Source organism: Podarcis gaigeae, assembly GCF_964106915.1.
Source record: "Podarcis gaigeae genome assembly, chromosome: 17".
NCBI lineage: Eukaryota > Metazoa > Chordata > Lepidosauria > Squamata > Lacertidae > Podarcis > Podarcis gaigeae.
Window position 1 is genome coordinate 41,817,925 of NC_139694.1, and position 22,710 is coordinate 41,840,634.

Consider the following 22,710-nt stretch of genomic DNA (forward strand, 5'->3'; position numbering starts at 1 on the left):
AGCGTTTCTGTGCGCTGTAGCTTACATCATGGTGTTCCTTTGCACCAGAAGCAGTTTAGTCCTACTGGCCACATGATCCAGAAAACTGGCTGTGGACAAACACTAGCTCCCTTGGCCCGAAAGCAAGATGAGCACCGCAACCCTATAGTCGCCTTTGACTGGACTTAACCGTCTAGGGGTCTTTCATCTTTTTACCTTTACCTTACAGAAAGATACATGGACACGTGCATATTGCATGAACTCCAAAAACACAGCATGGCCTATTGGCATTTTTCTAGTAAAGCTGGGGCTCGGCAGTCGTCTCCTTGACCCTAAACCAGGGCCTATATTCTGTATCAAAACATCCTCTTTGCCTCATTTGATGCTCACCAGTCCTTGGCTAGGATTGCTCTGTTTGCCCCCCTATATCTGAACATCAGTCCTGGCCTGTTCTGCCTCCTGTCTTGTCTGTGCACAGCCCTAAACCACAGACAGGAGAGCTATACCAGTGCACAGCAAGAATCGGAGGAAACTTCTAAAAGTACTGTAGAAGACAGACCAAAGAGTGTGTTGGGTGGGGAGACATTGTGCTGCGGCAAGTGTACCTCTTGCCAGACAGAATGATTCCTCTTCTTTCCCTGATGCTGTTTGGGGTGTTTTCCAGCACACATGCCCCAATCCAAATTTGAGGGGCATGGCGGGGAAAGCCCAGTTGCACACGTGACAGCCCTTGTGCAGGGCTTCTGCTGCTGGGGATTGCTAGGTGAATCCTGCCCACAACCTGCAAGTTGCAAAGGAAAATTCTCCTTGGGACACCCCCCCCCCCAGTCTTCTATAGCATCTCTTGAAGTTTCCTTATCTTCTAATCCCTAGCTGGGGAACTCAGGAACTTTACACTAAACCACGGCATCTTTATAATGATATAAATCATGCACACTGGAAAACATGCATGTTTGTTCATGTGCATGTGTCTTTGTGCAGTTTGGGGAGGATTTCTTCTTCTTCTTCTTCTTCTTCTTCTTCTTCTTCTTCTTCTAGAATTAGAGGTTTTGTCTGAAAGTCACCAGAGAAACATGGATTGTGGTAAGGCTGGATGGGTCAGCCTAATTGTGGTCTATTCCAGTTTTGCACATGTTCAGTCATAAGTCTGTAGTGTCCCGCCTTCTCAGATTTTGTTTAATATAAAAAAAATTCATTTTATTACCACTTAAAGTGTGCAGTCTTGAGGGGAAATGCAATTTTGTAAACATTTTTCTGAGCTGAGAGCTGCATCACAAAATTGGGGAAGTATGTGGGTTCCAAATTAGAAGTGTGTGAAGAAAATTCTCAGGTATTCCTAGAGCGAGGAATTTAAGTACTTTAAGTGATTAAAGTAAATTTGTGTCAGTGGGTGTACTTTGAGTATGACTTAGTTGGATCCAACCCTAGGTTTTCAGCAAGATTTTGACATTTTTGTAACCCTGAGGGCTAGAAACCTGCTTTCCATAAATAAAAACACACACATGGCAACAGGAACTTTGGTATTGAATAATGCTTCTCAGTTTTTGGAAATACCACTGAGGCTCTGGTTTTTTAAGGCCCTTCCCTACAGCTCTCTTGCTTATGCTAATTGACCTAAGAACCCCAGTGCTGACCTGCAATCCTCAGTGTTTTGCCCCTTTTTGTGATCCTAGGTCTGTCCATGTCTGAGCATTGTAGCAGATTGTGGGAGGCTGAGGGGAAGATTTGCTTTTGAATGCCTTGAATGTGCCTTGTGGGATGGGGCTGGCAGGTGGCAAGCTTGGAGATGCAGAAAGGGGCTTCGCAAGGCTTGTGCTGGGATCACGGTCCAGGAAAGAGTGGGTCAAGCTGTGGCGCTGCTTGCTTTTTTGGGAACGGGGGCTCCACTTTCTGCATTTGCTGCCTGCCGCTTCCACAGCTTGCTCCTCTTCGTATCTCCTTCTTCTCTTCCCTTCCCCAGAAGCGGCTGCTTCCTGAGGAGTGGAGCAGCCCGGAAGGGGCAGCGGGCTGGAAGGTCAGGAGGAGGAGGAACGCCTTCGGCAACCGCAAGCCCACCAGGATCAAGCAGGTGGGGCGGCGGGGAGCCAAGGGGAGTGGCCAGAAGCGACGGGCAAAAGCCAGCTTCCAGCCAGAGGTAACTGCCCTGCACGCACACACACATCCCAGGTGCTCCTGCCCTGCCCTGCCCACACCAGCTGATGCTTTCCTGGAACCAGCCTGTTGCATCCCAATGCTTCTCTGGATCATTGAGGTGCCTCCCTGCTCTGTTTGTTCTGCCCCACTTTCTTTCATCCCACCCCCTAGCCTACCTGCTGCTAAGCAGTGGAGTACAGGCCGGGTAACCGGTTTCCATGATGCACTTGGGAATAATTATCTATCCCCACAAACTACCAAGTTTCTTCTTACAATCCACCCCCTCAAGTCTCCTCCTGGCTGATCACCTTCACAGCCACCTGCTTCTCATAAATCTCTATCTCCATTGAGTGCTTTCTTTCTTCTCACTGCCTGCCTCTCTGTGCAATGGGCTCCAGTGTGTTTTGGTAGGACAGGAGGAGCAGATTTGGGGGCTTTGCACAAAATCCTTCTGGCCTCATAGGCTAGTTCAGTACATGGCACACATTAAGCTCATGGGTGCTGGAAACTCATAGTTGTTTCTCATGTTAGCTTTTCATGCAATCCTGGATCAGCAGAGGTCACCTCAGAGTGAGGACATGCATGTCTATTTCATGACTGCTCTGTCATGTATTTTTGGTGTGATAGATAGATAGATAGATAGATAGATAGATAGATAAAAAAGTTTCTTTATTCCAAGATTTTTACCCTGACAGCTAAATAAATATTTCTTGTAGGGGGTTACCATCAGTTTATAATATCAACTATAACAATGTGGTTAACTGCCACAAAACAACATTAAAACCAAACAAATCAGTTGGCAATAGCCCAGTAAACACCAGATGACTAGACACCTTTATAAACTATTTTTTTACAATTAGGCCATTGGAGGGTTTGTTCTTGAAAAACAAAACATTATTTTGGAACTTAAGGCAACACAGACATTGGGACGCAAAGCAGTGTTTGTTTGGGGAGGCAAATGAAAAGGGGAAGGTGGTGGTGTAACAGGGACTACTGGCTATTGTGGGATGTGCTGCAGTTTGAGAGGAAAGACCAAAGAATTTAACACTTGAAAATTGGGGCAGGGTGGGGAATCAAATGAAAACACAGCATGCCTGTGTTTGGGGCCATGGAATGGAATGCCTGTGTTTGGGGCCGTGCCTGTTGATTGGGGCCAGGGAACGGAATATGGACAGAAAAGAGACTGTTGTGCAGGTATGGGGCCTAGTTATGATGGTTGCAGAGGGAGAGAACACGGAGCAGAGCAGGAGCGGTGCAAGCAGTTGCATTATTGCCAGCAGGTGGGAAGCCTGGGTGATGCTTAAGATCAGGAAAGAGAGGGAAACGGAAAGTATTTTCCCATACATACGCCAGTGATGTTATCTGTCCTGCCTACCTGTGGAATGAAACTAAACATTCAGTATTTTGTACCAGTTACTGGGTCTCACAAGTAGGAAGAGTGCTGCTGTACTCGTGTCTTGCCTCACTTTAGCAGAAGTAATAAAGGGTAGAACCCCCCCTGGACAGTGACTGCTGCCTGTCATGTAATAATGTTAGGGAAGCTGATTGGCAGAAAGTTCAGCAAATGTGACTTGCAGTGCAGCGCAATGGAAGTTGCTGCCTCCTGTGGTGATCTGCACAAAATAACTTAGGACTCAGCTGTACAGTTGCAAATGTAACATTTTAAGTGTGTTTTAAGTGCATTATACAAATGTGACACCAGGTGGTGATTGTGAGCTTATGGCAATGCTTGAGATTCACCGATACACTCATAGGTGGATGAACCGCAGACAAATTACTATGTCCTTGTCTCAGCTCCTGAATTTCCATTACCGAAATGTAGATCTAGAAAATTTCCACTTCCTGCCTACCTTGAGAAACACCATGCGCCTATTTATGACCTTTAGGTCATCAACCCTCCCATCTCGACTCATGGAGATAAAGGATACCCTATGGTGGTTCCATTCTCTCCGCCCAGTGAGGGTATTTAAGGACGAAACTAGGAGGCAATTGGTCCCTTGCATAGAGTCAATGCTAATGCGGATAAAGGAAACCAAGCTCAACACTAGAAATACTAATTGCCCAAAGGAAGAAAAGAACTCTGTAAGCCTAGAATTACAAGACCTGAAGAAGAGGCTAATGAGTATAAAGACTGAGATTTCTACCCAAAATATCAGGACAGTAGAGCCTAGAGCACAATATTTAAAGACGTCCAACAGCTCTTTATCCCATAGAAAGACATCAGTGCAACTCCCTGTTCCCTTTTCAAACGACACCAAATTAGATGAGGAATTTGGCGCCTCCGACATTTCTATGGCAACAACACCTAAAGAACTCTATGTTGCTGACAATCTGGAGATATCCAGCACCAAATCTACATCTGGACCTTTGCCTAATGTTCCAAAAACTTATCAGAATGATCAGCCTTCTCTATTGTACTCCTGGCGAGACAGGATGGACAGATCTTCCGAATTCGAATCTGGCTCTTTGTTGGCCAGTGATCCACATTTTATAACACATACCTCATTAATACTTCCACAGCCACAGATAGAACCAACAATCCTCCAATTAACCCAGGAGGGAGAGGGGGATTGACAGATAATGAAACACCATGGGACTGTCTCCCCCGTTTGGGGTGCGGTTGGTTGGGTTTTATCTTCTAGGGATACTTACCCTATCAGACCTCCACCTCTTTCCCATACCATTTTGACCCAGGAGTCCTGGCCCAAGGATGACTTATTATTGAGGGGATGTTACTCATCTATTGGGGAAGCTAGTATGGGATCTGGGATTTCCAAAATTGAAGGGCTAGGGAGGAATGGCGGTGGGGCTAGATATCTCTATCGGCGAAGGGTTTCGAGTTGCAGTGATCCTCGAACCCCTTCCAATCTACGCCCCATCCCAAGGGATGAGGGTAGGGAGAGCAAGGATTACACACCTCCGTCATTGGTGCTGTGCAATGCCAAGTGCATAGGCAACAAAACCGCCACCATGCGTGACTTTTTTGTCTCGCAGGGGATTGACCTGGCTTGCGTGATGGAGACCTGGGTACGGGAAGGCGAAGTAGTCTCCCTACATGAGATAACACCCCCAGGTTTCTCTGTCCTCCATCAATCGCGGACTGTGGGTCGGGGGGGGAGGAGTAACGTTATTCCGGGAGGATTGCTCTTTCAGAGCTCTGCCATCACCGGCGATCTCCAGCATTGAATGTGTTGGTCTCGTGTGGGGCACCAAGGAGAGCTTGGCTGTCTGGCTGGTGTACCGACCACCCAGCACACCTGCAGCCACCCTGTCAGACCTGCTGGAGGTGGTGGCGGGCTGGGCCTTGGGGTTCCCAAGCCTACTGGTTTTGGGAGACTTCAACGTCCATGCCGATGCCGCTCCCTTCTCACAGGCTCTGGACCTAGTGACTTCCATGGCAACACTAGGGCTCTCCCAGTTTGTTTTGGGCCCCACTCATCAAGCAGGCCACACGCTGGATCTGATCTTTGGGGTGGCATAGATGTGATCATGCTCCCCGCTGTGGAAGTGCCATGGTCTGATCACTACGCTCTGAAAGCCAAGATTTACTTCCCGCTCCTCCCCGGTTCGGGTGGCGAACCTATTTGGGCTCGTCCGCGAAAACTGATGGATCCTGATAGATTCCGACAAGCCTTGCGGAACCCTGCTCCTCCTGGCGACTCATTAGATGACCTTGTTGAGGACTGGAATAACTGGCTCTTGGCAGCCATTGATGAGATCGCGCCTAAGCGCCCTCTGCGACCCCCTCGAAACCGGGCCCCTTGGTTTACTGAGGAGCTCCAGAAAATGAAGCAGGATCTCAGACGGCTAGAGCGAGTATGGTGACGGAGTCGTGACGGAGCCTCAAGAACATCTTACATCTTATAGGACGCTTATGAAAGCCTATGAGATGGCTATGAAAGCTGCTAAGAAATCTTACTTTGCAGCTTCCATTGCATCCGCTAGCTCTCGCCCGGCACAACTTTTTAGAATAATTAGGTCAATAACAACCAAATTTAGGAGGACAACCAAATTTAAGCACAAATTCGACCCATAGCTGTGAGGCATTCACGAGCTTTTTTGCAGAGAAAGTCCTGTTGCTCCGCCGTGAGCTCCCTGCCAATTTAGATACAGTGACTGAACTGGAGGCCCCTCGACTGACTTCAGGTCCAGTGTTGGACCATTTCGATCGGATACTCCCTACTGATGTGGATAGATTCCTCCAAGTTGGTAGGCCCACCACCTGCCTCCTTGATCCGTGCCCGTCTTGGCTGATTAGGGAGTGTCCAGATGTTGCACGGACCCCCCTGGTTGAAATTATCAATTTGTCCCTTGACACAGGGACATTCCCAGGGGAACTGAAGGAAGCAGTGGTGTGTCCACTCTTAAAGAAAACTTCACCAGATCCCTTAGACCTATCCAATTACCGCCCAGTTTCAAATCTTCCATACCTGGGTAAGGTAATTGAGAGAGCGGTTGCTGAACAGCTTGGTAGGTTTCTGGAGGAAACATCGGCATTAGATCCATTTCAGTCCAGTTTCCGTCCTGGTTTTGGGACGGAGACGGCTCTGGTTGCCCTAACAGATGATCTCCGTAGACAACTGCATCGAGGCGTGTCAGGACTGCTGATCCTTTTAGATTTGTCAGCAGCCTTTGACATGGTCAATCATGATCTTCTGGACCACTGCCTCGCAGACGTGGGGATACAGGGCATAGCCCGTAACTGGTTGTGCTCTTTTATCTCGGATCGGGGACAGAGGGTGGCATTAGGGAGGGAAATGTCGTCACGCCACTTCTTGGTGTGTGGAGTGCTGCAGGGCGCAATTCTCTCCCCAATGTTTTTTAACATCTTTATGCGCCCCCTTGTTCAGATTATCTGGAGCTTTGTTTTGTTTTTTTTAAATGATATTTATTAGAATTTCAAATAGTACATAAAAACAAAAAAGTAAAGCAAAAAGAAAAAATCAATCAGGGTTCCGTCCAGGGAGACAATTAAGGGATAACGTAAGGAACTTGATAGACATTATTGAATATTTGGATATAAATATAGATAAACAGGCGGCTCTGGTGTTCATAGATGCCGAAAAGGCATTTGATAATATCTCCTGGGACTTTTTAAAGAAAAGTTTGGAAATGATGGGAATGGGAGAAAACTTCAGAAGAGGCATAGAAGCAATATATAAGGAACAGAAGGCAAAACTGGTAATAAATAATACCACAACAGAATACTTTAATATATAGAAAGGAACTAGACAAGGTTGCCCCTTGTCTCCTTTACTATTCATAACAGTTTTAGAAATACTTAATGAGAGACTGAGGGGGACAACAGAGATCAAAGGAGTGAAGGTAGGAAAGAGGGAGTATAAAATTAAAGCCTTTGCGGATGACATCGTACTAACTTTAGAAGACCCAAAATGTAGTGTAAAAGAAGCTCTACAAAAAATTGAAGAATTTGGAGTTGTGGCAGGATTCAAGGTAAACAAAAATAAAACTAAAATGCTGGTCAAAAATCTATCTAAGGAAGAAATGGTAGATTTAGAACGAAGGGCGGAAATTACAGTAGTTAAAAAAGTGAAATACCTCGGAATATGGGTTACGGCAAAAAATCTAAACTTATATAAGGATAATTACGAGGTCACTTGGAAGAATATAAAGAAAGATTTGGAAACCTGGGGGAGGATGAAACTTTCCTTTCTGGGGAGAATAGCAGTTGTTAAAATGAACATTCTGCCCCGAATGTTGTTTCTATTTCAAACTATCCCCATACTCAAAGGCTTAAAACAATGTAAAGAGTGGCAGAGTACCCTGGCGAAATACATCTGGCAGGGGAAAAGACCACGGATAAAAATGAAAATCTTGATAGATAAGAAGGAAAGAGGGGGCTTCTCCCTCCCGGACTTGAGCTTGTACTACGAAGCGGCGTGTCTACTTTGGCTGAAAGACTGGATAAAATTGGAGAGGGGAGATATACTAGACTTGGAAGGCTTTAATAACAGGTACGGGTGGCACTCGTACCTCTGGTATGAGAAGGTAAAGGTCCACAGGAGCTTCCTAAATCATATTTTTAGGGGACCAATATATCAGGTATGGGAGAGGAATAAGAATCTCCTTGAAAGGAAGACCCCCTGGTGGATCTCACCAATAGAGGCTCTAACGATTAAGAAAATCAATATGGAGGAAAAGACTGCCACATATGAAGAACTTTTAAGAAAAACAGAACAAGGGCCCAAACTAAGACCGTATGATGAGATAAATTTTTTTTTCACTGGTTGGTTGCAATACCACCAGGTGAATGATTTACTAAAAGAGGATAAAAAGAATTTAGGTTTTGAAGATAAAAAATCAAAATTTAATGTGGAGATAGTAGAAGGTAAGGACAAAACATTGTCTAGAATATATGACATGCTGCTAGAATGGCATACAAAAGATGAGGAGGTCAAGGAGACAATGATAAAGTGGGCAATTGACTTTGGCTATAATATTGATTTTGAAAGGTGGTTGGAGCTGTGGAACAGTAATATAAAGTTTACGGCTTGTATGGCACTGAGAGAGAATGTTTGGAAGATGCTATACAGATGGTACCATACGCCGGTGAAATTGGCCAAAATGTATAGATCAAAGAATAAGAAATGCTGGAAATGTGCAGAGGCAGAGGGAGATCTTTACCATATGTGGTGGCTATGTAAGAAGGTGAAAGGCTTTTGGGAACTAATATATAATGAGCTTAAAAAAATATTGAAATATACCTTTCCCAAAAGACCTGAAGCCTTCTTGCTGGGAATGACAGGTAAAGAAATTAAAAAAGAAGACAAGACGATATTTCTCTACGCCACCACGGCCGGAAGAATTATGCTGGCACAACATTGGAAATCGGAAACCATGCCCAGCATAAATGATTGGCAGGTTAAAATGGTAAATTATGCTGAGCTTGATAGATTAACAGCTAGAATACGAGATCTAGATGAACAGAAATTTCAGCAAAATTGGAGTAAATATTGGAAATATATTGGACAAAACTTATAAAGTGAACTGGCGGGGATAGAACAACTCTATCAGCGACGGATTATAAGATCAAAAATCAAATACGTAAGGGAGGAAAATATTCGATACTTACCAAAAGGGTGGAGGGGGTCCAGGGCCCAGTAGAGCCCAACAGAATATGATTTTTTTATTATGGTTTTTTACGTTGTATAATTTAAGGAAGAGAACACTGTTGTATATATATATATTTGTGGTATTTGTTTATTTTTACCTGTCTTTATATAACTTGAATAAAAATGTATTTAAAAAAAAAAAAAAGGAAATGTCGTCACGCCACTCCTTGGTGTGTGGAGTGCTGCAGGGCGCAATTCTCTCCCCAATGCTTTTTAACATCTTTATGCGCCCCCTTGTTCAGATTATCCGGAGCTTTGTTTTGTTTTTTTAAAATGATATTTATTAGAATTTCAAATAGTACATAAAAATAAAAAAGTAAAGAAAAAAGAAAAAAAAGAAAAATTCAACATTTGCAATCCATATTTTCAATACCTTTTTTCCCACAACTTCCCCTCGCCTCCCCTTCTTGTATTCCATGTCCAAAAATTTGTTCGACAAGTTCTTATCCCTAAATTTTTAACCTTAAAGGTAAAGGTAAAGGTACCCCTGCCCGTACGGGCCAGTCTTGACAGACTCTGGGGTTGTGCGCCCATCTCACTCAAGAGGCCAGGGGCCAGCGCTGTCCGGAGACACTTCCGGGTCACGTGGCCAGCGTGACATCGCTGCTCTGGAGAGCCAGAGCCGCACACGGAAACGCCGTTTACCTTCCCGCTGGTAAGCGGTCCCTATTTATCTACTTGCACCCGGGGGTGCTTTCGAACTGCTAGGTTGGCAGGCGCTGGGACCGAGCAACGGGAGCGCACCCCGCCGCAGGGATTCGAACCTTAGTTTGTTGTTATATTTAATTCAATTTATATATCAACTTTTAGCTTATATACATCAATCATTATACTTAAAGACTTTTTCTAAGATCGACCCAGTTTCCCTTCCACGAATTCCCCATTTTAATATTAGTAACAACACAAAAGGAAAAAAAGATAGAAGAAATCAAAATATTTTTGTACACCCTTTGGATTACCAAATCCCACCCTCCCTTCCCCGGTTTCGATCCCCGAACCATTGTCCATTAGTCCATCTATTATCAGCCTGGCAACCTCACGTCTGAGGCCCTTAAATCTCTCTCAGTCCCTCTCTGCCGGTTTCTTTGAAAGTCCTTTATATTAAACACCAAGTCTCAGAGGGGCACTATCGCTATAATGTCCATGTTCCTTCCAGCCAGACCTCCATATTTAAAGGTGGAGCTCAAGTCTTGTTTCTCAATCCTTTTACCCCAAATAGCCCAAAGGCTCCAACTTCCACCTTGATCAGATTTATAGTCCACAGATCTTCAGATCTCCACAAAAGGAGATCTTTCCATTCCTCATTTTCCAATTCAAACCCAGTTTTTATCATCCAGTCCTTATTTTCTTTTATGTCCATCTTGACAGGCCTCCGGCTCTCCTTTGCCTTCTGCAGCATTGCAGCCCCTCCTTCCTGCTCCTCCTGTTCAACATATATCTCTTTCTCCACTTCCTCAATTTTCTCAAGTTTCTTTTCTTGTTCAGCTGCCTGGGTTTTGTACATCGAGTCCTTTTCCAACTCAGTAGATTCCTTTACTGTTGGCTTCAAAGTTATGGCACTTGTAGACAAAACATGACCTTGCTCTTGCAACTTACGCAACTTTCTCACGAGAAAAATAACCTCATCCAGGTCAGCTAGTATTTTTCAACCTATTTCCATTTTTGTAATGTCCCTGAACCCCCACTAGAGGGATTCTGGTTATTCAGTATTCCTTTCACTTCCAACCCAAAAGTCAAGTTAATTTGTTTCAGTTCTTCTTTATTTTCAGCGATTTGTAACTATATTGTATCTAATGTAACCAGCAAGAACATCAGAAACAAAGTTCTCTATTTTTTCCGGCTTTGACAGCTAATTTGACAGCTGTCAAAATCTTCTATATCTCCTCAGCAGGCTCCTCTCGCGGATCACTCCCGGGTCCCGGGGCGGGTGTGGTCCTTTAGCTCACAAAGTTAGCTCTTATCCTCCAGCATAATTACTTATACTATCAATCTGTGCAATAAGAAAGAAATCTTTCGACCTTGGTTATTTAGTCCTTGCTTCAAATTATTTACAAGGCGGGGAGACGGACTTCCTCTTTGCGTCTTCCCCGGTCGTGCCAAATTCAAACGAAAAAAAATCTTTCTTTTGTAAATCCAAATTCCATATTACTCACGGGCTTTTACTTTTGGTCCAAATGTTCAAAGGAAGAAGTCAGCGCTCTCCGACCATGGCATGCGGCTGCACTCAGTAGGGGAAGCAGTCGACTCTCAGACCACGCCGCTCCCCGTCCCCAGTTCCGTAGCCTTTAAAAAGGCTACTTCACTGGTCGGGGGGGCGCACAAATGGTGCCCGCGGAGTCACCAGGTCCACAGGCTTCCGCGCCTGTGTTTTCTAAGGGTCCCCGCGTCGTCGCCGCGGCAGGACCCAACCCCCACTGAGCCGATTCCCTCTGGAGCTCGGAGGGAATCCGCCATTAGACGATGGCGCTAACCCGGAAGTCCAGATTATCCGGAGCTTTGGGCAGGGCTGTCACCAATATGCTGATGACACTCAGCTCTGTCTGCTGATGGATGGCCACACCGACTCAGCCCCGGACACACTGACCAGATGCTTGGAAGCTGTAGCTGGATAGTTTCGTGGGAGCCGATTGAAACTAAATCCTTCAAAGACAGAGGTCCTATGGCTACGTCAGGATGGCATGGGGATGAGGGACCAACTCCCTTCTCTTGCGGGGGGCCCAGTTAGTGCCATTGTCTTCCGTTAAGAGTTTGGGTGTAATCCTTGACGCCTCCCTTTCCATGGAGGCGCAAGTTACAGCAACAGCCAAGGCGACATTTTTCCACCTTCGCTGCATCAAGCAGTTGGTCCCTTACCTTTCCCGCCCCGACCTGGCCACAGTGATCCATGCGACGGTCATCTTCAGGCTTGACTACTGTAATTTGCTCTACGCAGGGCTGCCCTTGAAGCTGTCCCAGAAACTCCAGCGGGTACAGAATGCTGCAGCGAGGCTCCTCACGGGGTCTCTGCCATGGGAGCATATTCACCCAGTGCTTTTCAAGCTACACTGGCTCCCGGTGGAGTACAGGGTTAGATTTAAGGTGCTGCTTTTGACCTTTAAAGCCCTTCACGGCCTAGGACCCTCGTACCTACGGTACCGCCTCTCCCGGTATGCCCCATGGAGAGCCTCAAGGTCCATAAATAACAACACCCTAGTGGTCCCAGGCCCTAAGGAAGTTAGATTGGCTTCAACCAGAGCCAGGGCCTTTTCAACTCTGGCTCCGGCCTGGTGGAACGCTCTGCCTCATGAGACCAGGGCCCTACAGGATCTGATTTCTTTCCGCAGGGCCTGTAAGACCCTGTAAGAGCCTGTAAGTCGCGCCCACCTCCCGATGGCTACGCAGAGCTGCCTGCTGTCCCAGGGCGAGCGCAGCTCTGCGCAGCCATCCGGAGCGGTGCCCGCCTCCCGATGGCTGCGCAGAGCTGCCTGCATTCCGAAGCCTGGGGAGACCTGCGCAACTTACCGCTGGCCTCCCTAGGCTTGTGGAGAGCAGGCTGTTCTCGGGGCTGGGATTGGGGGAAGCTCGGGCTTCCCCCGCGCCAGCCCCATGCCTGGGGGGGAAAAATATTTCCCCCCCTTTATTCCCCCCCCAAAAAACTAGGTGCGTCCTATGGGGCGGTGCGCCCTATAGGGCGAAAAATACGGTATAAGAGGCTGCAGAGTAGAAGCCTAAGTAGAGGACACTCACAACGTTAAAAACTGCTGTGCAAATATGGTTAAAACGGACAATTAAAACAATATACAACACTAAATTTAGAAACAATGTACAGCAATACACTGTCCCAGGAAGTTGACTCAGAATCACCCATGGAACCGTGTTTGGGACTATTTTGAGTTGGGCGATGGTCTGCGCCTACAGATCTGTAGACAGAATCTGGCGACCATCCAGGTCATCTTCTGATCTTTGCCCAACAGCAAAAGGTCAAATTTTTGCTTTTGTGGGAGGTCGGCGAGCCTCACCAGTAGGGGATCCATGATCTTACTACGCGCCTCTTTATAAAAGGGTCATCTGAAGAACAAGTGTTCTGGGCTTCCTATCTCTCCCAGTGGACAGATGCAAAGTCTCTGAGCATACGGGACCCTTCTAAAGGCTCCATCCAGGACTGGTGAGGGAAGAGCCGAACTTCTGGCGAGTGTAAAGGCCCTTCTTGCATCCCTAGATACGAGAAAGAAGAGATATGCTGCCGGTGCGGCTATATCTCTCTCGATTTCTCCAATTCTATAGTTGGGGCACCTTGCACAGTCCTGCTGTCTCTCGGTGTCTAATATTCTTTGCCCTACCGTAGCTTTTGCCTGGTCCAAACCCAGACTTAGAAGGGCTTGAGGGACAAAACCCCTGCACTTGATTCCAAACTGAAGAAGATTCTTACCTCTGAAAAACTCCGTACAATTTTAACTGACTTTGGGGATAATCCTAGGCCTGAGGACCCAGTTTCCAAGTTTGCCAGCCTCTGGGTAGAGTGGCTTACCGGCGCTGTTGGATTCTGCAGTGCTGGTTTTGGTTTTTGGTCTAACTGGCCTATGTGCTCCTAGAAGTGGTGAAGAGTCTTCGATGTTTTCGAAGAAACGGTGCACAAGCAAGCCAGCCCTCAGGAAATTGTCTTTATTTGAAAGGGTCTGTTTAGTTGAGAGCCCGTCCTTAAAAGTCACAATAACCCTACTTTGGGCTGTATCATGAGGGAGGAATTTTACCTTGATGATATTTTCTGCTGTCACGAGGCCCCTGGTGACTATTCCGATTTTTTCGGGAATATTTACTTTTCTTTGAGCATATGATGGGTGTCCTCTATTTGTGGAAAGGCCTACCCACAGGAGGACGAGGGGGAGGAGGATCATGGTTATCGGAATGTGAGTTAGACCTGGCAGGGCCCCCTGAGAGAATTGATGACAGACTGGCAGGCCTGTGGAAATCAATGGACAGACTGTGGGAATGTTTTGTACGGGGGTGTGGAAATGGTGTCTGTCTTTTATGTGATATGGCTCTTGGAGAAGCGTAAAATCCACACAGGATATGTTTGTTTTCAACCCACTTGTGAAGACTATCAGAGATCACAAGGAAAAGAATATATGATAACAACAAGAAGATGAGGAAAATAACAAAGAGACTATCTGGACAGAACTGTGTAATTAAAGCAGCAGCAAGAGTGATGTTTGGATCCCTTTCGGAGCTCGAAGTATGGGTGCCCCCAACAAAATTTTAAAAATTTGGTTTTGTAATTTGGAACTAATGTGATTTGTTTTTGTTTTTTTAAAAGATATTTATTAAAATTTTCAAAAAACAACAAGAAAAACAAAAGAAAAATTAAAAACACATAGCATTTACATTCCTTATTTTCAATAACATCTTTCCCTGACTTCCCCACACCTCCCCTTCTTGTATTCCAATTCCAATTATTAGCTCAGCAAGTTCTTGTCCCCAAATTTTGCCTTATTATATTTAATTCATTTTAAATAACCAATTTTAATTTATAAACCTCAATTTGTACATCAATGCTTATTCTTTAAACCCTTTTCTAAAATCGACCCAAGTTCCCTTCCACGAATTCCCCAATTTTTATACTGATAACAAAACAGAGTAAAAAGAAACAAAATATAATTGTACACCCTTTGGATTCCCAAAATCCCACCCCCCCTTCCCGGTTTCGATCCCCAACAAATGTCCATCAGTCTATCAACTATCAGCCTGGAGACCTCACGTCCGAGGCTCTTAATTCTCTTTCAATTCCTCTCTGCCGGTTTTTTTGATAGTCCTTTATATTGAACACCAAATCTCGGAGAAGCTCTGTCCCAATAAGGTCCATATTTCTTCCAGCCAGGCCTCCATATTTAAAAGTGGAGCCCAAATCTTGTTTCTTGCTCCTTTTAAGTCCAAATGTCCCAAATGTCCCAAGAGCTCCAGCTTCCACCTTAATCAGATTTGTAATCCATAGGTCTTCGGATCTCCCCATGAGGAGATCTCTCCATTCTTCATTCTCCAATTCAAACCAAATTCTCATCATCCAAATCTTATTTTCCTTTGTATCCATCTTGGCAGGCCTCTGGCTCTCCTTTGTCATCTGCGGCATTCCAGCTCCTCCTTCCCTCTCCTCCGGAACAGCACGTATCTCTTTCTCCACTCTCTCAAAAGTCTCAGATTTCTTTTCTTGTTCAGCTGCATGGGCTTCTTGAGTCAAGTCCTTATCAAATTCAGTGAGTTTATTTGCTGTTAAGTTCATAATTGTAACATTTGTAGCCAAAACTTCACTTTGACCTTGTAACTTTCCCAAGAGAAAAAACATTCTGTTCAGTTCAGCTGGTATTTTTCCACCTGCAGCCATTTTTGTAGTGTCCCTGAACCCCCTCTAGAGGGATTCTGGTTACTTAGTATTCCTTCCAGCTCCAATCCAAAAGTCAGGTTAACTTTCGGCTGGCACCTTTGCGCCCCTCCCCGGCCCGCGAAAGAGCCTTTTTAAAGGCTAAGGAACGGGCGCCTGGGGGGGTGGTGGTGCTTTGAGTCCGCCGCTTCCCCTGCCGAGCGAAGCCGCATGCCATTCGGTGGAGAGCGCTAGCTTCTTCTATTGAAAATTTGGATCCAAAAGAAAAACCCGTGAGTAATTGGACTATGGATTAAAAAGAGGGATAATTTTTTTAAATTTGATGCGAACGGGGGAGGTGGAAAAAGGAAGTCAGCCCCCCCTTTATTGTAGAAAAGACAAAACAAAGGACTTGACAACTAAGATCGAGTGTAACCCTATCTTGATGAACTAACAACTTCGCGAGGGAAAATTATAAGTTTGAGCTGGAGGAGAAAAGGAGAATTTGCATTAAAAAGCAACCCCCCCCCCCCCGGAATCCCTGGAGCGATCTGCGAGAATACCTGGAGAAGAGTAATGGAGGCTTTGACAGCTGTCAAAGAGCTGTCAAAACGGAAGAACAAAATAGAGACGGTGTTTTGAGGACTTTGCCAGTTACATTTGGATATAAATTGGATACAAATTGTTTCAAATAAGGATTAACAAGCTATTTGGACTGGTGGATGTGATCTGGAAGGGAACTCAGTTACTGTAATCCATCTAGAGGAGCTGAGGGATATTGCATGTGTTTTTGCTAGGAAACTTGAACAGTTGAACAGAACTTTCAACCTCCTGGGAAACTGCAGAAATGGAACATTATTTTGTCTACAGAGGTCTACATACCACAAGAAACAATGGATTTATCTGTTGGAAAATGAAAGGGACATGACGTAATGTTTTGCTCCTGAATAACAAGCCTCTGCAGAGGAATTAGAAGCTTTTGGAAAAAGAACCTTTCTGCGGGAGAACAGGGAAACAAAAAGGAGGAGAGTGACCGACAAGAATAAGGAAACAACAAGAACTGGACAGAACTGGAAGTGGGGACATTTGGGATATCCAGATTTGACAAGCTTATGGAAATAAAATTGGAGTTTTTACTCCTGGATACAAAAATCTGGATAGAAGAAATGAGCCCCTTTTTGAGATAGACTCCTTCTAAGATTGGACACTTGTGATTAAAAATGACTGGTAAAGAATCAGAGAGATATGGGTTTAGTGAAATGTGGGAACACCAGGAAGATATTAGAATTGGAGGGATATAAGGAACGCAACAGGGAAAGAGGGGAGGGAAATTTGGAATCCAAAGGCTGTAAAATTATTTTTTCTTTCTTTTTGTATTTTCTTTTCATCTGCACTATATCTGAAAGGGGGGAACTCGTGGAAGGGAAGACAGATCTTAGGGGATGGGAATTTGAAAAAATTGGGTTATTGACGATGAGTGTAATTTGGGGATAAGAACTTGTTGAATTTAATTGTTTATTTAGAAGATTTGGAACACAATAGGGGGGGGAGGGGGAAGTCCTGGTTATTGGAAGAAGTGTATAAATTGGATTTAATTTGTTTTAATTTGGAAAATCTTAATAAAAATTATTTAAAAAAAACAAAAACAAAAGTCAGGTTAACTTGTTTCAGTTCTTCTTTGTTTTCAACAGTTTAATACCAAATTGTAACAAATATAGCCAGCAACAGAAACAAAGTTCTCTTTTTTTCAGCTTTGACAGGTAGTTTGACAGCTGTCAAACTCTTCTATATCTCCTCAACAGGCTCTCTCGCGGATCACTCCCGGGTCCCGGGGGGTTGCACTTCAGCTCTCAAAATCAACTCTTATCCTCCCGCAAAACTACTTATACTGCCAAATCGTGGAATTAATAACCGGAACTAATGTGATTTGGAATTACTGTGATCTGATTGGCCTGTTAATAAAAATTATTATTATTTTTTTTTTTAAAAAAAGGAATTTCCTTTGGTTTCCCTATTTCCTCACTAGAAGGCGGTATGAGATCCGCTGGAGCGTGGGGCTTTTCCTCAGAGTGCTTTATTGGCATGCATGAGTTTGTGATTTTCTTTTGGGTTGTAGGAGCAGAGTTCTTTGTTGTTGTATTCTCCAGCAACTTAAAGAGCTTCTGGAAATTCATTTTTTTAGTCCGGCAGGTCGGCGTTCCCTTTTGGCCTCTCAATTTGATGTTTTTGGTCTTCTTCATTTTTTGTGCTGAGCATTTTCTCTTTAAGGTCGGTTTCTTGGGAGCAGGGGACCCTCCCTCCTGCTTCAGGGTGAGAACAGAAATTGCGCAGTGGTGGCAGCAGCCCCATTAGCTAAAGTGGTGCTTCAGGTTAAGAACAGTTTCAGGTTAAGAACGGACCTCCGGAATGAATTAAGTTCTTAACCTGAGGTGCCACTGTATATCTTTCCATCTCCTTCTGATCTTCATCTTTTGCTTGATATAACCTCCTGTAAAGGTAAAGGGGCCCCTGACAATTAAGTCCAGTCGCTATCGACACTGGGGTTGCGGTGCTCATCTTGCTTTACAGGCTGAGAGAGCCGGCGTTTGTCCACTCCGCAGACAGTTCTTCCGGGTCATGTGGCCAGCATGACTAAGCCGCTTCTGGTGAACCAGAGCAGCACACGGAAATGCCGTTTACCTTCCCGCCGGAGCGGTACCTGTTTATCTACTTGCATCGTGTGCTTTCGAACTGCTAGGTTGGTAGGAGCTGGGACTGAACAACGGGAGCTCACTCCGTCGCAGGGATTCGAACCGCCGACCTTTCAGTTGGCAAGATCAAGCGGCACAGTAGTTTAACCCACAGCACCAATAACTTCCAATAGTAGTTTGTAATTTTTTCACGTTTCCTTGGGTTCTTCTATCTATTACTTTCCCTTCCCCTATCAATTTCTCTTTTGCCCTCTCTCTTTTTTTTTTTAATTGCCAGGCAAGCATTCTGCCTGGCTTATTGCGAGATTCCAAAAAAATCTGCCTTAACATTTTTTCTTTTGTTCTGTTTTGTAATTCAGAATCATAGAGAGCTGCGTCTGTAATATCTTGATATTTTGTTTTGGTATTTCATTCTTCAGATTTTTAACCAGTTATTTTTCTTTTTCGCCTTTGTTGTTTAATTGTGTCCGACTCTTCGTCACCCCATGGACCAGAGCACGCCAGGCGCTCCTGTCTTTCACTACCTCCCGCAGTGAGCACTCGGGGCCAATTTCCTTCAGAATGAATCATAGAATCATAGAGTTGGAAGAGACCACAAGGGCCATCGAGTCCAACCCCCTGCCAAGCAGGAAACACCATCAGAGCACTCCTGACATATGGTTGTCAAGCCTCTGCTTAAAGACCTCCAAAGAAGGAGACTCCACCACACTCCTTGGTACAAATTCCACTGTCGAACAGCTCTAACTGTCAGGAAATTCTTCCTAATGTTTAGGTGGAATCTTCTTTTTTGTAGTTTGGATCCATTGCTCCATGTCCGCTTCTCTGGAGCAGCAGAAAACAACCTTTCTCCCTCCTCTATGTGACATCCTTTTATATATTTGAACATGGCTATCATATCACCCCTTAACCTCTTCTTCTCCAGGCTAAACATGCCCAGCTCCCTTAGCCGTTCCTCATAAGGCATCGTTTCCAGGCCTTTGACCATTTTGGTTGCCCTCCTCTGGACACGTTCCAGTTTGTCAGTGTCCTTCTTGAACCGTGGTGCCCAGAACTGGACACAGTACTCCAGGTGAGGTTTGACCAGAGCAGAATACAGTGGCACTATTACTTCCCTTGATCTAGATGCTATACTCCTATTGATGCAGCCCAGAATTGAATTGGCTTTTTTAGCTGCCACGTCACACTGTTGCCTCATGTCAAGTTTGTGGTCAACCAAGACTCCTAGATCCTTTTCACATGTACTGCTCTCAAGCCAGGTGTCCCCCATCTTGTATTTGTGCCTCTCATTTTTTTTTATTTTTTTTGCCCAAGTGTCAATACTTTACATTTCTCCCTGTTAAAATTCATCTTGTTTGTTTTGGCCCAGTTCTCTAATCTGTCAAGGTCATTTTGAAGTGTGATCCTGTCCTCTGGGGTGTTAGCCACCCCTCCCAGTTTGGTGTCGTCTGTAAATTTGATCAGGATGCCCTTGCGTCCATCATCCAAGTCGTTGATAAAGATGTTGAATAAGACCGGGCCCAAGACAGAACCCTGTGGCACCCCACTAGTCACTCTTCTCCAGGATGAAGAGGAACCATTGATGAGCACCCTTTGGGTTCGGTCAGTCAGCCAGTTACAAATCCACTGAGTGGTAGCATAGTCAAGACCACATTTTACCAGCTTCTTTACAAGAATATCATGGGGCACCTTGTCAAATGCCTTGCTGAAATCAAGGTAGGCTACATCCACTGCGTTCCCTTCATCTACCAGGCTTGTAATTCTGTCAAAAAACGAGATCAGGTTAGTCTGACATGACTTATTTTTCAGAAATCCATGCTGACTATTGGTGATCACAGCATTCCTTTCTAGGTGTTCACAGACTGTTTGCTTAATGATCTGCTCCAGAATCTTCCCTGGTATTGATGTCAGACTGACTGGGCGGTAATTATTTGGGTCCTCTCTTTTCTCCTTTTTGAAAATAGGGACAACATTTGCCCTCCTCCAGTCTGCCGGGACTTCGCCTGTTCTCCAGGAATTCTCAAAGATGACTGCCAGTGGTTCTGAGATCACATCTGCCAGTTCTTTTAATACTCTTGGATGCAGTTCATCTGGCCCTGGGGACTTGAATACATCTAAACTAGCCAAGTATTCTTGTACTATCTCCTTAGTTATTCTGGGCTGTGTTTCCTCTGCTGAATCATTTGCTCCAAATTCTTCAGGTCAGGCATTGTTTTCTTTATCGGAGAAGACTGAGGCAAATAAGACATTCAGGAGTTCAGTCCCCTGTTTGCATTTCACCATCTTCTCCTCTGAGTGACCCCACTGTTTCTTTGTTCTTCCTTTTGCTACCCATAAAAGCCCTTTTTGTTGCTTTTAACCTCTCTAGCAAGCCTGAATTCATTCTGTGCTTTAGCTTTTCTGACTTTGTGTCTACACGTGCTGGCTATTTGTTTGAATTCCTCTTTGGTGGTTTCCCCCCTTTTACATTTTTTGTACATATCCTTTTTTAATCTTAACTCAGTTAAAAGTTCTTTAGATAGCCACCCTGGCTTCTTTAGGCACCTTCCGTGTTTCCGTCTCATTGGTATTGCCCGAAGTTGTGCTTTTACTATCTCCCTCTTAACAAAGTCTCAGCCATCATGAACTCCCTTTCCTTTTAGTATTACTGCCCATGGGATCTCACCCAGCACTTCCCTAAGTTTTATGAAGTCGGCTTTCTTAAAGTCAAGAAATTGAGTCCTAGTATGCTTGGCTGCTCCTTTCCGCTGTATTGTAAACTTCAGAAGAGCATGATCACTCGCGCGTAATGATCCTTCCACTTCTACCCCACTAACCCGGTCATCAACATTGGTTAGGACCAGATCTAAAATGGCTGTTCCTCTTGTTGCTTCTCCCACTTTCTGGACAATGAAGTTGTCTGCAAGGCCAGTGAGGAATCTGTTTGACCTTATGCTCTTGGCTGAGTTTGACATCCAACAAATATCCAGGTAATTGAAGTCCCCCATTACTACTATCTCCCTTCCTTTTGCATGCTTGGCCATCTGTTCCAGGAAGGCATCATCTATGTCCTCTGTTTGGCTTGGGGATCTATAGTAAACTCCCACAATGAGGTCACTGTTATTCTTCTGTCCCTTAATTTTGACCCAAATGCTCTCACTTTGGCTTTGAGGTTCTAAATCTTGGATCTCTTCACAGGTATACACATCCCTGACATATAACGCCACTCCTCCTCCTTTCTTGTCTGGTCTGTTTCTCTGAAATAGATTGTATCCCTCCATTATTACATTCCAATCGTGGGACTTATCCCACCAGGTTTCAGTGATGCCTATTATGTCATATTTAGTTTGCTGTACCAAGAGCTCAAGCTCATCTTGTTTATTTCCCATGCTTTGCGCATTAGTGTACAGACACTGAAGTCCATTAATCATTTCCCCGTGTTTCTTATTTAAGGATTTTTTCCTCCCACCACTAGGTCTGCGTGCTGTTTGCTCCATTTGGTCTATTACATTTGGATGATCATCTTCATCAATTGATAGACTCCTACCTTCAGGAGCACTGTCTCCCTCCCCCACATTAGTCAGTTTAAAGCCCTCCTGATGAGGTTTCTGAGATTTTTGGCAAAAACATTCCTCCCAACCGTTGTGAGGTGCAGCCCATCGCTTGCCAGAAGTCCATCTTCAAGAAACTGCAGTCCGTGATCTAAGAATCCAAACCGTTCCTGTTTACACCATTTGCGAAGCCAGCTGTTCACTTCCACTATTTTTCCCTCTCTCCCTGGGCCACGTCGTTCAACTGGGAGGACAGATGAGATGACAATTTGTGCATTTAATTGCTTCAAATTCCTGCCCAGAGCCTCATAGTCTCTTTTGATCTTCTGGAGGCTATTGCTTGCAGTCTCATTGGTTCCCACATGAACCAAGAGGAAGGGGTATTTGTCAGTGGGTTTTATGATTCCTTGCAGTCGTTCAGTTACATCTTGGATCTTAGCCCCGGGAAGACAGCACATTTCCCGAGACATCTTGTCAGGCCCACAGATCACTGCTTCTGTTCCCCTCAGTAGGGAATCCCCTATCACCACTACACGCCTCCTCTTAGGTCTGATCGGGGTTCTTCCATGAGCTGTCCGTTTCAAGGTTGCCTGCACGTTCCCTGAGGACTGACTTTGCTGCTCGTCTTCATATACCTGATCGACTGTAATGAGGGAGAGATCCTCAAATGGAGTCTGCTCTTCGTCTTCCATGCTAGGGGAGAGGACCTCAAAGCGATTGTGTATTTCTAAACAATCAGAGCGAACCCTGGACCTCCTGCTTCTTTGAGTCACATTTCTCCATATATCTGGCTCCTGTGTTGGTGAACTAGCCTCCTTCTCAGGGGAGTCCCCTGTCTCCTCCTTGGTGGAGACGGTGTGCTCTGTTGCTTCCAAGAAGAGCTCCAGCTCTCTAATTCTTTGGAGCGTAGCTACACG

At 45.0% G+C, this 22,710-nt stretch overlaps 1 protein-coding gene and 1 long non-coding RNA gene across 23 annotated transcripts in view; both read left to right on the forward strand.

Annotated features, from left to right (window-relative positions):
* LOC310834650 (uncharacterized protein) overlaps positions 1-22,710 on the forward strand; it is a 168,484-nt gene that overhangs the window by 101,242 nt on the left and 44,532 nt on the right. For 12 of the 22 annotated variants that reach the window (XR_014559330.1, XM_083718600.1, XM_083718610.1 and 9 more), the window contains one exon: positions 1,940-2,113. The exons of the other annotated variants lie outside the window; for them this stretch is intronic. Coding sequence is in view for 11 of the 12 variants with exons in the window: in XM_083718600.1 (XP_083574726.1) it covers positions 1,940-2,113 (174 nt within the window). In the remaining variant the exon portion in view is untranslated. The remainder of the gene's footprint in view (positions 1-1,939; positions 2,114-22,710) is intronic. 22 annotated transcript variants of the gene reach the window in all.
* On the forward strand, positions 10,195-17,301 carry LOC310835265. The gene is made up of 4 exons (XR_014559473.1): positions 10,195-10,390; positions 15,096-15,383; positions 15,417-15,672; positions 17,233-17,301. It is a non-coding gene; the product is annotated as an uncharacterized lncRNA (long non-coding RNA).